This window comes from Spea bombifrons, chromosome 3 (genome assembly GCF_027358695.1).
Source record: "Spea bombifrons isolate aSpeBom1 chromosome 3, aSpeBom1.2.pri, whole genome shotgun sequence".
Classification (NCBI taxonomy): Eukaryota; Metazoa; Chordata; class Amphibia; order Anura; family Pelobatidae; genus Spea; species Spea bombifrons.
In genome coordinates this window covers 10,556,876-10,570,125 of record NC_071089.1, presented here as the reverse complement: position 1 = coordinate 10,570,125, position 13,250 = coordinate 10,556,876, and the positions used below count along the sequence as shown (strand labels likewise).

Genomic DNA, 13,250 nt, shown 5'->3' with positions numbered 1-13,250 from the left:
GGTTGCAGTTGCCACCTCTCTCTGCTGGCTTCATTTAACATTTTCCCCAGGGACACTTGTTGAAGAAATAAAGCATCTTACAAGATGCTGTGTTTTTATGTTATTAAACCTTTAAATTAAATAATTAACAAACCCGCTAAGCTTTTTTTGCTTGTCATGATAAAGCGTGCCTTTGATGTCTTGCGTAAGTGGGACACCCCATTTAAGTGAGAGTGGTCCCCACTTAATTCCGGCATGTCAAGGTAATTTTCACTAAACCACAAATTAGCAGGAGAGCTGAATATTCAGCATATATAAAGAAAGACTAATCAAAGCTCCCTTCTCCTGCATGGCTGAGATAGCTCTACATATAATAAAGAATTGACGTGGGGAGAATTCTAGGTCATCTTGCGGCATTATATATACGTTACACAGGAGTGGCTCAGATCTCCTTGGAAGACAGGCTCAATTGTGTTAGGCTAGTGAAATCAGGGAGTTAAAGTGTCTCACTCTCCGGCAAACACCAGGTTAGCGAATACAGCCCTAAGGAAGATTGCCTGAACGTGCTGCACACTAATGGTGTCCAAGCAAAGCCTATTTAACCCGATGCAGACACATACTCAGTGAGTAGGATGGAGCCAACTACTAGGAATTCAGTAGAAATCTGTTTGCAACTGAATAATAACTGAAACACAAAAGAAATCTGATGAAGCCAACAGCATATAATATTGGGTGTATGTTCAAAGAGTGAATGAAAAAACAGACATTTCATAAATCCTATTATGGGGCTGCTATATTTCCTATTATACGCAACGTTTTACAGTCACTGAACACATGATCCGGCATAACATGAATAACAACAACTAATACAGACAATTATTATTAGTTAGAAGAAGTGCGATAAACATATACACGAGACCCGAGAATACAGAACAGTAACGTTGTGTGCCATAGACACAGGGCCACAGCTCTCCACTGACTCCCTGGACCATTCTACATGGAAGCAACAAGGGAAGCATCAAAGTGCATCAGTCACAGACATCATCAGCTGTAAGATGCTGGGTGTGATGGGGGTTGTCTTGTCCTGCTCGCTGTAAAAACAATGCGAATAGATTATTTCACAATATAATGCATTTTCTGAAGGCCATCGTGTTGGCGTCGTGTCTGCCACAGTAAACCGGACCAATCAGTTCCAGTGGGTTAGCCGGTCCTCCTCGGGAATGATCTCCCAGTTTGGGGACTGCACCCCATGGGCGAGCCAGTTGAAGTCATCCACCAGCTGCCAGTTGTTTCTGGCCCGGTCCAGACCGGAGACTTGGTAGTCCTTTTCGATCCCTTCGTAGGTCCAGGTGAAGGGAGCGAAGTGCAGGTCGTGGCAGTCCTCGATGATGGCCCGGCTGGTGACGTGCAGGTAGAAGCGGGTGTCCGAGGTGCTGTGGGTGCGGAGCTGTTGGCACGAGAAGGAGAACAGGCAGCCGGTGCAGCTATCCACGAACACGGAGGAGGAGACGGGGCCGCACAGTACCCGGCAGCCGTGCAGGCCTCGCAGGTGCAGAGTGGCTGGGCTGCCGTGCAGGGTAACGGAGCAGTCCCGCAGCTGGCTCAGCAGCACGTCCTTCTGCTGGATCTCCGCGGCCTCCATGAACAGCACCTGGGAGGTGAGGCCCTGGACGCCGCATGCAAACGGGGCCTGGGTGGGAGGGTCGGCAGGAGGCTGCTGGAAGGCTGGAAGCTGCGGGGCCCCTTCCCCAGGAGTCTGGTCGGCCGAGGCCGCGGGCGCATCCTTTTTGCGGTTTTTGAAGGCAAACTTCTTCTTGGGCTGCAGCAGCTGCCGCTTCTCCTCCAGGATCTCCTGCAGCCGCCCGAGCGCCTCCTGAGCCTGCCGGATGTCGTAGGACGGCAGGAACCTCATGGAGTCGTTGAGCAGCTTGTGCAGGCGCTGCAGGCGTTCAGCTACCTCCTCCAACACACCGCGGTCATTACCGGCCAGCAGTTGCTCTATAGCCGCCCGCTCCGGACCGAAGCTGGCACTGAAGTGACTGCTCTTCTCCTCCAGCACGGAAAGGCCCTCCTTCTCTAGCTTCTTCCTCTCCACTTCCCGCTGCCGCTCCTGCTCCCTCTTTTGCAGCCTCTCCGGTAACCGGCTGAGGCGCTCCAGCGAATCATCGTCCGTCTGTGTTACCGTTCGCGGGACCTCCGCCGCGGTCTCCATGGAGCTGTGTCACTCAGGTCTGCCAAGCAGAATTTCCGGAGACTTCCCGTCCACTGTCACTGACGTCAGCGGATCATGTGAGCGGTCACGTGGTGAAAGAAACATAGTTGCCTGGATACAGGAGGGCTGGGGGGACGACGTTAATAATGTTCCTGCCGCAAACTGAGCTCTTTCTCCATCAGGCCTAGCGCGACTAATGGCAGCAGCGGCAGCCCCCCCACCCCATAACAAGCGGGTGACCCATGCTGGACGACCCCCGAATTATGGCCCTGGTGATAATCATTTGGTTTAAATGTCTTTATACAACTGATATAAAATAGTTTTTTTCTGCATTCTTGGGGTGTTCCCGGTCTCCTCCTACTATTACTGTTACTATTACTTCTGTTATGCACCCATATGTAAACAGAGGTGGGCTTCCATACAGCTTAGGGCCTCTAATAATTGTTTGAATGGTCTTGGAGGATGGGGACACGGTGGGACTGGTTCCTCAAAAGATTATTACATCATATCGTATCGTATCACATCGTATCTGATGAGGTCATCCCAAAGACTTTCCTTAAGGCCGCCTAAAACCCAGAGATGCCTCTGTCTGCAAGCACACAGATGTTACATACATGATGTAACGTCCAATGAAAAAATGCCATGTTAATTATATTCAATATGATGCTAAAATGAATAAACATGCACTCTCGCCCAACCAGCTGTCACTGTTGGGAGGCACCTCTAACCCCTGGGGGTATACAAGCGCATAGCCTCAAATATTTGGGATAATGATGGCGGGTACAGGATGATGACCATGGGTTGATGATGATGGGTAGAGGATGATAATGGTGGGTACAGGATGATGATGAGTACAAAGTGATAATGGCGGGTACAGAGTGATGATGATGAGTATAGGATGATGATGATGAGTGCAGAGTGATGACGGTGGGTACATAGTGATGACGGTGGGTACAGGATGATGACAGTGGGTACCGGATGATGATGATGATGATGAGTACAGCGTGATGACGGTGAGTACAGCGTGATGACGGTGAGTACAGCGTGATGACGGTGAGTACAGAGTGATGATGGTGAGTACAGAGTGATGATGGTGGGTACAGGATGATGATGAGTACAGAGTGATGACGTTCGGTACAGAGTGATGATGGTGGGTACAGGGTGATAATGAGTACGAGTGATGACGGCGGATACAGGATGATGCGTGCGGATGGTGGGTACAGGGTGATAATGAGTGATGACGGTGGGTACAGGATGATGACGGTGGGTACAGGTTGATGACGGTGGGTACAGGTTGATGATGGTGGGTACAGGATGATGACGGTGGGTACAGGATGATGATGGTGGGTACTGGATGATGACGGTGGGTACAGGATGTTGATGGTGGGTACAGGGGGATGATGGTGGATACAGTATGATGAGCATGAGTACAGGGTGATGAGTGCTGAGTGATGACGGTGGGCACGGGATGATGACGGTGGGTACAGAGTGATGACAGCGGGTACAGGATGATGATGGGTACAGAGGGATGTGGGCGGGTACAGGATGATGATAGTGGGTATAGAGTGATGACGGCGGGTACAATGTGATGACGGCGGGTACAAATAAAATATGTAAAACCCAGATGACTAAATGTGCAGTGATGTGGATCATGCTATCTGTATACAAATCAACACGTAATCATGAATCAATATTTTCCTTTTAATGTAAAATAATAAATTCTGATGATATTTTACAAGTAAGCGGCTCACACAATAAATGGGGTTCTTCTGATGGTATTGGATATGACGCACTAGTTGCTGTAAAGCGATGTAAATGTGTAAGTTGACGCACGATGCATGGTACAAGCGGACACAGGAGTCTATGGTTCCAATACTGCCCTTCTCTATGGTTCCTTCAATGACGTCATTATACCGCGCCCCCCTCACCCGGAAGCGGCGCTGTGGTGTGGGCAGCTCACGTGGGCTGCAGACGGTGTTTGGCAGAACCTGTTGAAGAAAGATGGGAAAGAGAAGGAAGCAAAGGAGAGCGGAGGACACGAGCGCCCTGACTAAAAAACAGAAGAAGCACCTGAAGGAGTTCGGGGAGCAGCATCCTTTCCATGACGTGTAAGAAAGCGCCAAGCACGGCTGTACCGGCAGGAGGCTGGGAGCACGGTGTGCATGGCCTCTTATTACTCTTATACCGTGTATGGGAACTCCATGGGCCACACACATACTGCTCACCAGCACATGCAGAGTGAACCCTGCGACATGTGGGATGAATAACAGAAGCTCATTCACTTCAGAGTTTATACACCTCACATGTTGCAGGTTGGGATACACGATCACCCCTTAGCTTCTTACTCCCATTAGTTCATTAAAAAGTAGCTGTTTTTGATGAGCTTTGCAGGAAAATGCCACTTTGGGAGAAGCCGATCTTTATTTGAGTGGCTAGTGACTTAATAAGGTTAAGCAATAGATTGGGGGTTCTGCAGCATGGGCTGTATCTTTTTTTTCTTCTTCCATTAGACACAAATTCCATCTATGAAGTGTCTTATTTTTTGTACGCACCCAGCTGTTTGGACAGGCAACATTTACACAATTTTGTGAAAACATCGTACAAGAATATGAATTGCATCAGGCGATGGGTTTTGTGATAATCCGTTTGAGTGCAAATACATCAAAGTATGTTTTTAATGCCCTGTTTGTATTTTTGCCCCGGGTTGTGGCTGAAGCATAACGTGTGTATGTGTCACTGAATGACAAGACGTAGAACCTCAATAGTTCATTATTATTGTTACCTTTTATTTATTATGCGCCAACAAATTACGCAGTGCTGTACAATTTAATTGGGACAGTTAACACCCGCATAACAAATATACATTAATACTCATCGGGTGTTGAGAACCCGGACCGTGAGTATCTAGCCTTATGATACTTTTACACAAAGTTCCTGGCTTTGAGCGCCCCGCTCTTGAGCTTACGATCTCCCTAAAGGGAATAGCAGGGAGAATTGAAACAAATGAAAGCTATTCTTGAAATAATCAGTCTCTGAACTGCTAAGCTGTGTGTTCTGAAAATAATCACATTTACATACTGTCTCCGATGCAGAGTTTCCAGCAGAGGAGAGAGGACTCAGGTAGTCGAGCTGGTAAGTGGTTTTGGAAAGCATTTATCCTTTTATGTTTCTATTATGTCTCCTATCCCTTTATTATTAAAAGCAACGTATGACATTTATAAATATATGTACTACAGAGTTACACGTCTATTAGTAACTACCACAAAGATATCACTGTGGAGCTCTTCCTCTGTGCTTTTGCTCTCGGTGTTAGAAGTAAGACGAGTAGTATAACTAGTAATAACGTGGACGTGGTTCTTTTAAATCTTTCATATAAATGTCTTTTGTTTTGCGCCATTCAAAGCGCCTGCGTAATCTTTTGGGTCCTTAAAATCTTTGTGTTTCTGGGCAGCCTGATAGCACGGAGGATGAGTTAAGCTCTGCCAGTGAGCCAGAGAGTGAACCAGAGACTGTCAATATGTATCAGAAGTTGTTGGCCACATTCAGAACAGTCTCAGATGATGATGATGATGACGACGATGATGATGATGAAGAAGTAGTAGAAGAGGATGGTGGTGAAGAAGTAGAAGAAGAGGATGAGGAAGGAGAGGAGTCTGAAGGAGAAAATGGAAATAGTGAAGATGAAAGTGATACCGTTGGTGATGATAAAGTGCAGAACGTAGATGCCAATGCTGAGGAAAATGGTAAGTTTCTGTGTTTGTCCTATATGCGTCTACAAGGTGAATACTAACTCTGCCAAATCAGTCACACGCATTCTGTATATGAATTGTTTGAGTCTAGAAGAGGTAGGACTTTCAGTGCTGCTAACGAACGCTTCTTCTACCGGCTACTGTTGTATGTTCTGTATGTAAGAGAGATTTATTTATTTTTTTCCTAGACAAAACGGGTGATGCCGCTAAGCTTGAAGGCGATGATGGAGATGGAAATCCTACAGAAGAATTCACTGATGTAAAGCACGAGTCGAAGTTCAGCTTGGAAACAAATTACGATGAAGATGATAACAAGAACATAACCATACTTTCCTCCAAGACTTCATCAGATGGTAGTCATTTTGCCAAACACATGTCCTGCCCTGAAAATGGTTGGGGAAAGGGGCAAAGTTATATGGGGTGGGGGCTGCATTAAAGTGCCTGTGATGGCTGGAGTGTCCCTTTAATGAAATGTTCTTCCCTGCTTTGCGCCTCGAAATGAACAGCAGAAGTCTGAAATATCCCTTCTAATTCTAGATCCATATACAAAGCATATTTACAAAGAACTAGAAGAACAAGACATTGACCAAATTGCAGCAAATCTAAAAACGAATGTATCATTAAAGGTATAGTATTTTTATAGTCGCCTGATAAATGGAAAGCATTGTGAAGAAAATATCCTCTTACACTTTCCACACTATTTCATACTTTATATTGTATTTCATTGCTTTGCATTTTGGGACTTTTGCTGCTTGGGCTAGTGGATTGTCCTCATCATATTATTTATAAGGGGTAATATGGCTTTAAAGAGATGGCCTAGTGTCCCTTACAGCCCCGATACTTTAAGCATTATTTCATGTAGGATTAAACAATTAAGCAACTTAATACCTCTCTGTTCAGTCCCCACTCCACTGGTAACTTTCTGTTCTCCCCTTTATTGTAATGGTGCTACGGAGTCTGCTGGCACTCTCTAATTAACACGTGCAGCCAGCCATGCCCTGACCAATCATAGAACAAGCAATCTTATAACGAGAGAACGAAAGTTCTGCATCAATGTTTTACAGAGGCTGCATTGCAAAATGTGAAATACCACATTTAGATTACTCTGAATATGGTAATCCAATTTGGTATTAATTTTACTTTTTTAAATATATTTTTATTCTTTTCTAGTGGCCAGTCCTGGGTCCGCTGACCTTTTCATCCAAATATCAGAAGGCTGAGCCCCTGAAATCCGAGAAGGAGACTGATTTAAAGAACCTGTCTCTCCACAAGCCTCTGGATGCTACTTGGCCCAAAGTGAACAGTACTTTCCTCTCAGGCCAACATGATCAGACCTTCACCTTTCTTCAGAGGGAACTTTTCAGCATCATGAATTCATACAAGGACTTGTTTTATCCATCGCGGATGGCGACCGGTCAAGGGGAGGAAATCAGACACGTGTACTGCCTGCATGCCCTGAACCACGTCCTAAAAGCGAACGCCCAGGTTTTGAACAATAACGCCAGGAAGAGGGATGCAAGTTCTGCAGTCGATGAAGACGAACTTAGGGACCAAGGTCTAACCAGACCCAAGGTATGTCACCATGGATTAAACAAATTAGGGCCTGGTCTCGTGGCTGCCAGAATCTCACAAGATGTGTGCGTGTGCGTGTGCAGTGACAGGGCCAATCTCATTTGCAAGCATGTGGTCTTGATATATGAATGATCCAAGAGGAACGGGAAGGCATTCCCACAAGAAAATGTCTAGTGTAGAATTCTGGGTGCGATGCTAAAGGTTAATTGTATGTATTGGTTTCAAACACTAAGGATTACCACCTAAAAAATGCATTCATAGATAGAAAAGTTAGCTTGCAGAAGCTGAAATTCAAGAGAGTATAATAGAAATCCACAGTTAGATCCATTGTAAGGGCCACGCACATGCTGTCCATATACTATACTATACTGTGAATAAACCCCCTATGGAGTTATGTGAAACAGAGAGGTGATCCTAGAAAAAGGTCCTTTCTTTCAGGGCATTCTGCCAGTTCTGTATTTCTTGTTGTCTTTGATGGGTTGAACCTTATGGATTTTTGGCTTAGGTCAAATGCGCCCTCTGTGGGGCAGGCAGGGGGGCTCTCTTCTTTTCCCTTTCCACCACATTGTGGCACGTTCCCATTGTGGCTGTTTGAATTACCCGTGGGGTTATGCACTTGCACCGATTTTGCTTTTTGTGATGATTCTTTCATTCCATCTGGTCTGGCTGAAATAATTGTTATAATGCCAGACCAGTGCCTTCTATGTTCAGTTATTTATTAATTGTGAATGCACTGTTGACCACTGAAGTTTGGAAAGTCCTATTTTTGTTTCTTTTTCTGCTGAAAACATGAGTGGGTTTGGGTCTCGGGTTAATAGCCTGACGATTATGTGATTTTTGGTGGGGAATGGGATTCCGTCAATTGTATCGGACCTTTATCAATGGATCGCAAGCCGGGTACAGGACACAAATCTTCTCATAGAAATAAATTCCTGCTATGTGTTTTCTCTCATGAGTCCTTATTCTTTTCATGTGTGATCCGATAACTTGCGGAATGCAGTTGAGATGCTGACGTTTCTGCTATATCTTGCTGGAAGCCATGATACTATAGAAAAGCAATCAATCATTCGTATTCGTTACGTTTGTTTGAATAAAAAGGCAATGGTTTCATTGAGAAGACGTGTAGACACGTCTGTAAAATGATTTCAGTACTGATAGATGCTCTGTTGCATGCAGGTCCTCATCGTTGTTCCGTTCCGGGAATCTGCCTTGCGTGTGGTACAGATTCTAATCAGTCTGATGGAAGTTCTTGGTAGAAAGGTGGATGTAAGTAATAAGAAGAGATTCAAAGATGAGTATGGATCGGAACCTGAAGACAAGCCTCCAAACCTGAAAAGACCAGAAGATTATGAAGCCGTGTTTGCAGGAAACATTGATGATCATTTCAGGATAGGTGGGCTGTACTTCTTGTTGCCGTTTACTCTTTGATCCGGTCATTACATAGATATTCACACTTCTTGTTCCTAATACTTGGGAGCTTTTACTCCTTTCGTTGACAAAGTACTTACGTGTGAACTGTGGCAGCTTCCTTCACAATATATAATAAAATAAACGCACAGCATTGTCTATTATGTAAAGAGAGGTGGCGGAAGAGTCTACAGGAGAGCTGTGGTTTCCACTTCACTATGCATTGCACAATTCAAACACTGGCAAGTTTCTCCAGCTAGAAGGGCTGAGCCGGCCCTGAATGTTGCATAATTCAATGAATGAGATGACTCCCACTCATTGAACTATACATTATAAAGGGCCAGCAAAGATCTTCCTGCACCAAAGCGGGATGAGCCTTCATCATGTATAATATGGTCGAAGAGCTCAATCACAACGCTACCTTTAGTGAAGAAACCTCATTATGACGTCCCAGACACCTTTCCTATCAAATGTAAATAGTTCTGTAAGGCACTTAGCTTCCGATATTAATTAGATGCATAAAAAGCAGTGCATATTTTGTATGAATATTTAACGTTTTTGCCCCCGGGTAAATTGCGTGGAAGTACGGCATCTGTGTGTTTAGAGGCCGGCATTGCCGTTTATATACACCGTCGTGTTGCACGTCTTCATTCCGTTTTAATGTCTGTTGAACAGGAGTAGCCATTCTGCAGAAGAGCATGCGCCTGTACTCTCCTTTCTACTCCTCGGACATCATTATCGCGTCTCCTCTTGGCCTGCGGACTATCATTGGTACCGAGGGGGAGAAGAAACGGGACTTTGATTTCCTTTCTTCCATAGAGGTTCTTATCATCGACCAGGCTGATATTTATCTGATGCAGAACTGGGAACACATGCTGGTAAGTGCTTTTAGACGTATGTTTTACTTGTCCATGGTTGTTTTAGTTTTGTTCCAGATCATATTTCTAGCTCTGTAAAGCAGGAGTATGCATAAAAGCTTTCACCATGCAGTTTATTCTTTTGGGGACTAATTCACGATCCATTTCACTCATATTTTTCATTGTTTTTTTTTTTATATTTAGCATATGATGAATCACCTTAATCTGCAGCCGACCGAGTCCCACGGTGTTGACTTCTCCCGTGTGCGCATGTGGAACCTCAGCAACTGGGCCAAGTTCTTCCGGCAGACGCTCCTGTTCAGTGCGCTGCAGGAACCGCAGATCAACTCCATTTTTAATAAGCATTGCTTCAATTACTCTGGGCAGGTGTGTTCAGGGGCAATGGGTATTATATGGGAATATCTGGAAGTGGTAATTTATTTTCCATTTAAATGTGCAGTTGGATTGAACACTTGATTTTCTAATGGACAACTGAATTATTTGTAGAGATCCAACACACATTTTCAGAGTGATACACAAGTTCAGATTCAGTGCAGGCATGTACATCCCTACGATATGCTGCGATAATGCTTCATAGGGTAGCCGGTGATGCACACCGTGGCACAGATTAAAGCTTTTAGAATTCAATAGGAGCTTTTTATATATTTATAATCAATTTCTCTGTTACTGCCAGACTGTTACTATATGAAATATATAATATTCCTGGAGTTTATTTGAAAACCTCATTGATTGTGTTAAATTACATCATTTGCAATATAGGCCCTACAGCCTAAACATCTCAATGGTATACAGCCCATTTCATTGAAAGCGATGCGAGAAATAACCCCGGCAGCCGCTCGTCTTTGGGCAACAGGTCCAGGTTTAGCCCTTTAATCAGCTGGTAGAACGCTGGTGTGATCACTTTTTGTACCAGTAATGTAACGAGTGGATCAGATGGGTCAGCATGCCGTGGTTCTCTTCTAGGTGTCCGTGAAGAGCATGCCCGCGACGGGTTCCATTTGTCATGTGGTGGTGCAGCTTCCGCATGTGTTCCAGAGACTAGAGGCAGACAGCTCCCTCTCTGTGATCGATGCCAGGTAATATTGGCTGTTACACGATGTATTATACCAGTGTTGCCCTGTACGTGAATATAAAGACTGGAGTTTCATAGCTGTGTGGTCAGTTTTGCGAATGCATTGGGGGATTTTGCTGTGCGGGAGATGAATTCAGTGGAATGCATCTCCCCGGACGTGATGTGCCCCCTTCAGTCAGCTCCAGCACGGTTCTGCTGAATGCTGAGTGCGGGGTTTGTTCGGACCCCAGTCCTTCTATTAATCTCAGTGGGGAGCACTTTCCTGCCACTGATTGGCTATATGAAGCTGTCAATCAGTGACAATAAAAGTTTGATCATGGAGGAAGAAGGCAGCTGTTGCAGCATGGTGCTTTATTTTGCAAAGATTTTTTTTTCTGTTCTGGAGGAATACATATTAAAGTACTCACTGATGGTGAGTTACTCAGAGTACTTTAATATGAATTCTCCTATAGTGTTGGGGATATTAGACTGTCCATTGAGGGGAAACTCCTTGCTTTTTAAGCTGAAATATTCACTGCTTTTAAATGGAAGATAACTAGTGTTATTTCTCGATTAGGTTCCAGTTCTTCACAGATAAGATTCTGCCGCAGTATCGAGATGCCATCATGTCGCACACGCTCATTTACATCCCTTCCTACTTTGATTACGTGCGTCTCCGAAATTACTTCAAGAAAGAGGAGCTGAACTTCACGCACATCTGTGAATACACGGACAAGCCGGGGATCTCCAGGGCCCGTCAGTTCTTCCTGAAGGGAGAGAGACAATTCCTTCTGGTTACAGAGAGATTTCATTTCTACAAGAGGTGACTATGACGGATATCTGTAGATGCCTCCCCTCCGATAACATTCTCCAGGCCTAATCGTGCCGGTCTTATTTTTATGCCTTTGTTTTTTTTTCCCTCCAGGTATACTTTGAAGGGCATCAGGAACCTGATTTTTTATGAACTGCCTACTTACCCTAATTTCTACAGCGAGGTATGTAATATGATGAAGGCCTGGAGTCGTGGGGAGGAAGCAACGTGGACCTGCACAGCTCTGTACTCCAAGTATGATGTGCAGAGGTTGGCGGCGGTGGTTGGGACGGAGCGAGCGGCACAGATGCTGCACTCAAAAAAGAACGTGCACCTTTTCGTTACGGGAGAAAGTAATTAAACGAGCGCGAGAGGACTAATTAAACCTACCGGTGAACTTTTATACGTGTAACTCGCAATTCTGCAAAGTAACTCGGAATTCTGCAGTCACAGAAGGATTGGACTGTTTGCCTATAAACGTGTATTTAATAACGTAAAAGGTACGTTGTGTAATATGAATATGTGCCCGAATTTACCATTATAAGAGCAATTGCCCCATTGAATAAAAGGGAGCTGTATTTCAGTGCCTTCCGTCATGTTTTAGCATTTTAATATATGCTGTATTGGCCCGATTATAGGCCGCAATTTCCCCCCATAATTTAAATCTTTAAAGTGGGGGTGCGACCTATAATCAGGGTTTAGCATTTTTACCTTCTCCAGGGTGTCTGGAAGACTGAATCAGAAGACTGCAGAGCGTTTTCGGCAGTGAGGTCCGGTCAAAATGTGGTCCCCCTTCAACGCGAGCAAAAACTTTAGTTCCCCCCCTGATTCTTGAGTCTCAAGTTGATGCAGATAAGGCAGACTGGTGCGGGAAGTGGAGGTCACGTCTGCCGCATCTACATCAACGTGCAAAACTAAAGTTTAGGTAAGGAAGGACCTCCTACCATACATTAAATGCAAAAAAAAAAAATATACCGTATATTCCGGCGTATAAGACGACTTTTTAACCCCCAAAAATCTTCTTAAAAGTGGGGGGTCGTCTTATACGCCGGGTACTTACCAAGCCGGAGGTTCCCACGAAGCCACCAATCTCTCTAATCACTACGCGCCGGCTATTGATCCCGAGCGCAGGGATGACGTCATGTCCCGGCGCCCGGCATCAATTGCCGGCGCGTAGTGATGAGGGAGCAGGGAAGCCCGAGGTCTGGCACTTGAGACCTCGGCTTCCCTGCTCTCTAATCACTAGGCGCCGGCTATTGATGTCGAGCGCAGGGATGACGTCATGTCCCGGCGCCCGGCATCAATAGCCGGCGCGTAGTGATTAGAGAGCAGGGAAGCCGAGGTCTCAAGTGCCAGACATCGGGCTCCCACAACTGGATGGAAGAAAGAAGACAGAAGATAAGGTAAGAGATGGGGAGAAAGGGACAAAGGGGGGAGAAATATATATATATATATATATATATATATATATATATATATATATATATATATATATATATATATATATATATATATATATATATATATATATATATATATACACACACACACACATACACACACACACTGGTGTGTATATATATATATATAT

At 44.8% G+C, this 13,250-nt stretch overlaps 2 protein-coding genes across 2 annotated transcripts; one reads left to right on the top strand and one right to left on the bottom strand.

Moving 5' to 3' along the window:
- Positions 1–745: 745 nt before the first annotated feature.
- On the bottom strand, positions 746–2,260 carry TBCC (tubulin folding cofactor C). The gene has a single exon (XM_053460968.1). The coding sequence runs from the start codon at positions 2,189–2,191 to the stop codon at positions 1,166–1,168; it is 1,026 nt and encodes a 341-aa protein (XP_053316943.1). The 5' UTR covers positions 2,192–2,260; the 3' UTR covers positions 746–1,165.
- Positions 2,261–4,107: 1,847 nt separating this feature from the next.
- Positions 4,108–12,255, top strand: UTP25 (UTP25 small subunit processome component). Its single transcript, XM_053460965.1, has 12 exons — positions 4,108–4,299; positions 5,284–5,323; positions 5,643–5,934; positions 6,129–6,293; positions 6,478–6,566; positions 7,111–7,512; positions 8,689–8,905; positions 9,595–9,797; positions 9,981–10,163; positions 10,761–10,873; positions 11,426–11,671; positions 11,774–12,255. Exons 1-12 carry the CDS (start codon positions 4,193–4,195, stop codon positions 12,018–12,020), a joined length of 2,304 nt encoding a protein of 767 aa, XP_053316940.1. The 5' UTR covers positions 4,108–4,192; the 3' UTR covers positions 12,021–12,255.
- The last annotated feature ends 995 nt before the right edge of the window (positions 12,256–13,250 follow it).

What these genes read in the sequence shown, in the direction of transcription:
- UTP25 (XM_053460965.1), top strand. Translation starts at nt 4,193, where the DNA reads ATGGGAAAGAGAAGGAAGCAAAGGAGAGCGGAGGACACGAGCGCCCTG. An exon ending in AAGGTCTAACCAGACCCAAG is followed by an intron (nt 7,513 to 8,688) that starts GTATGTCACCAT and finishes TGTTGCATGCAG; the next exon opens with GTCCTCATCGTTGTTCCGTT. An exon ending in CTCTCTGTGATCGATGCCAG is followed by an intron (nt 10,874 to 11,425) that starts GTAATATTGGCT and finishes TTTCTCGATTAG; the next exon opens with GTTCCAGTTCTTCACAGATA.
- TBCC (XM_053460968.1), bottom strand. Translation starts at nt 2,191, where the DNA reads ATGGAGACCGCGGCGGAGGTCCCGCGAACGGTAACACAGACGGACGAT.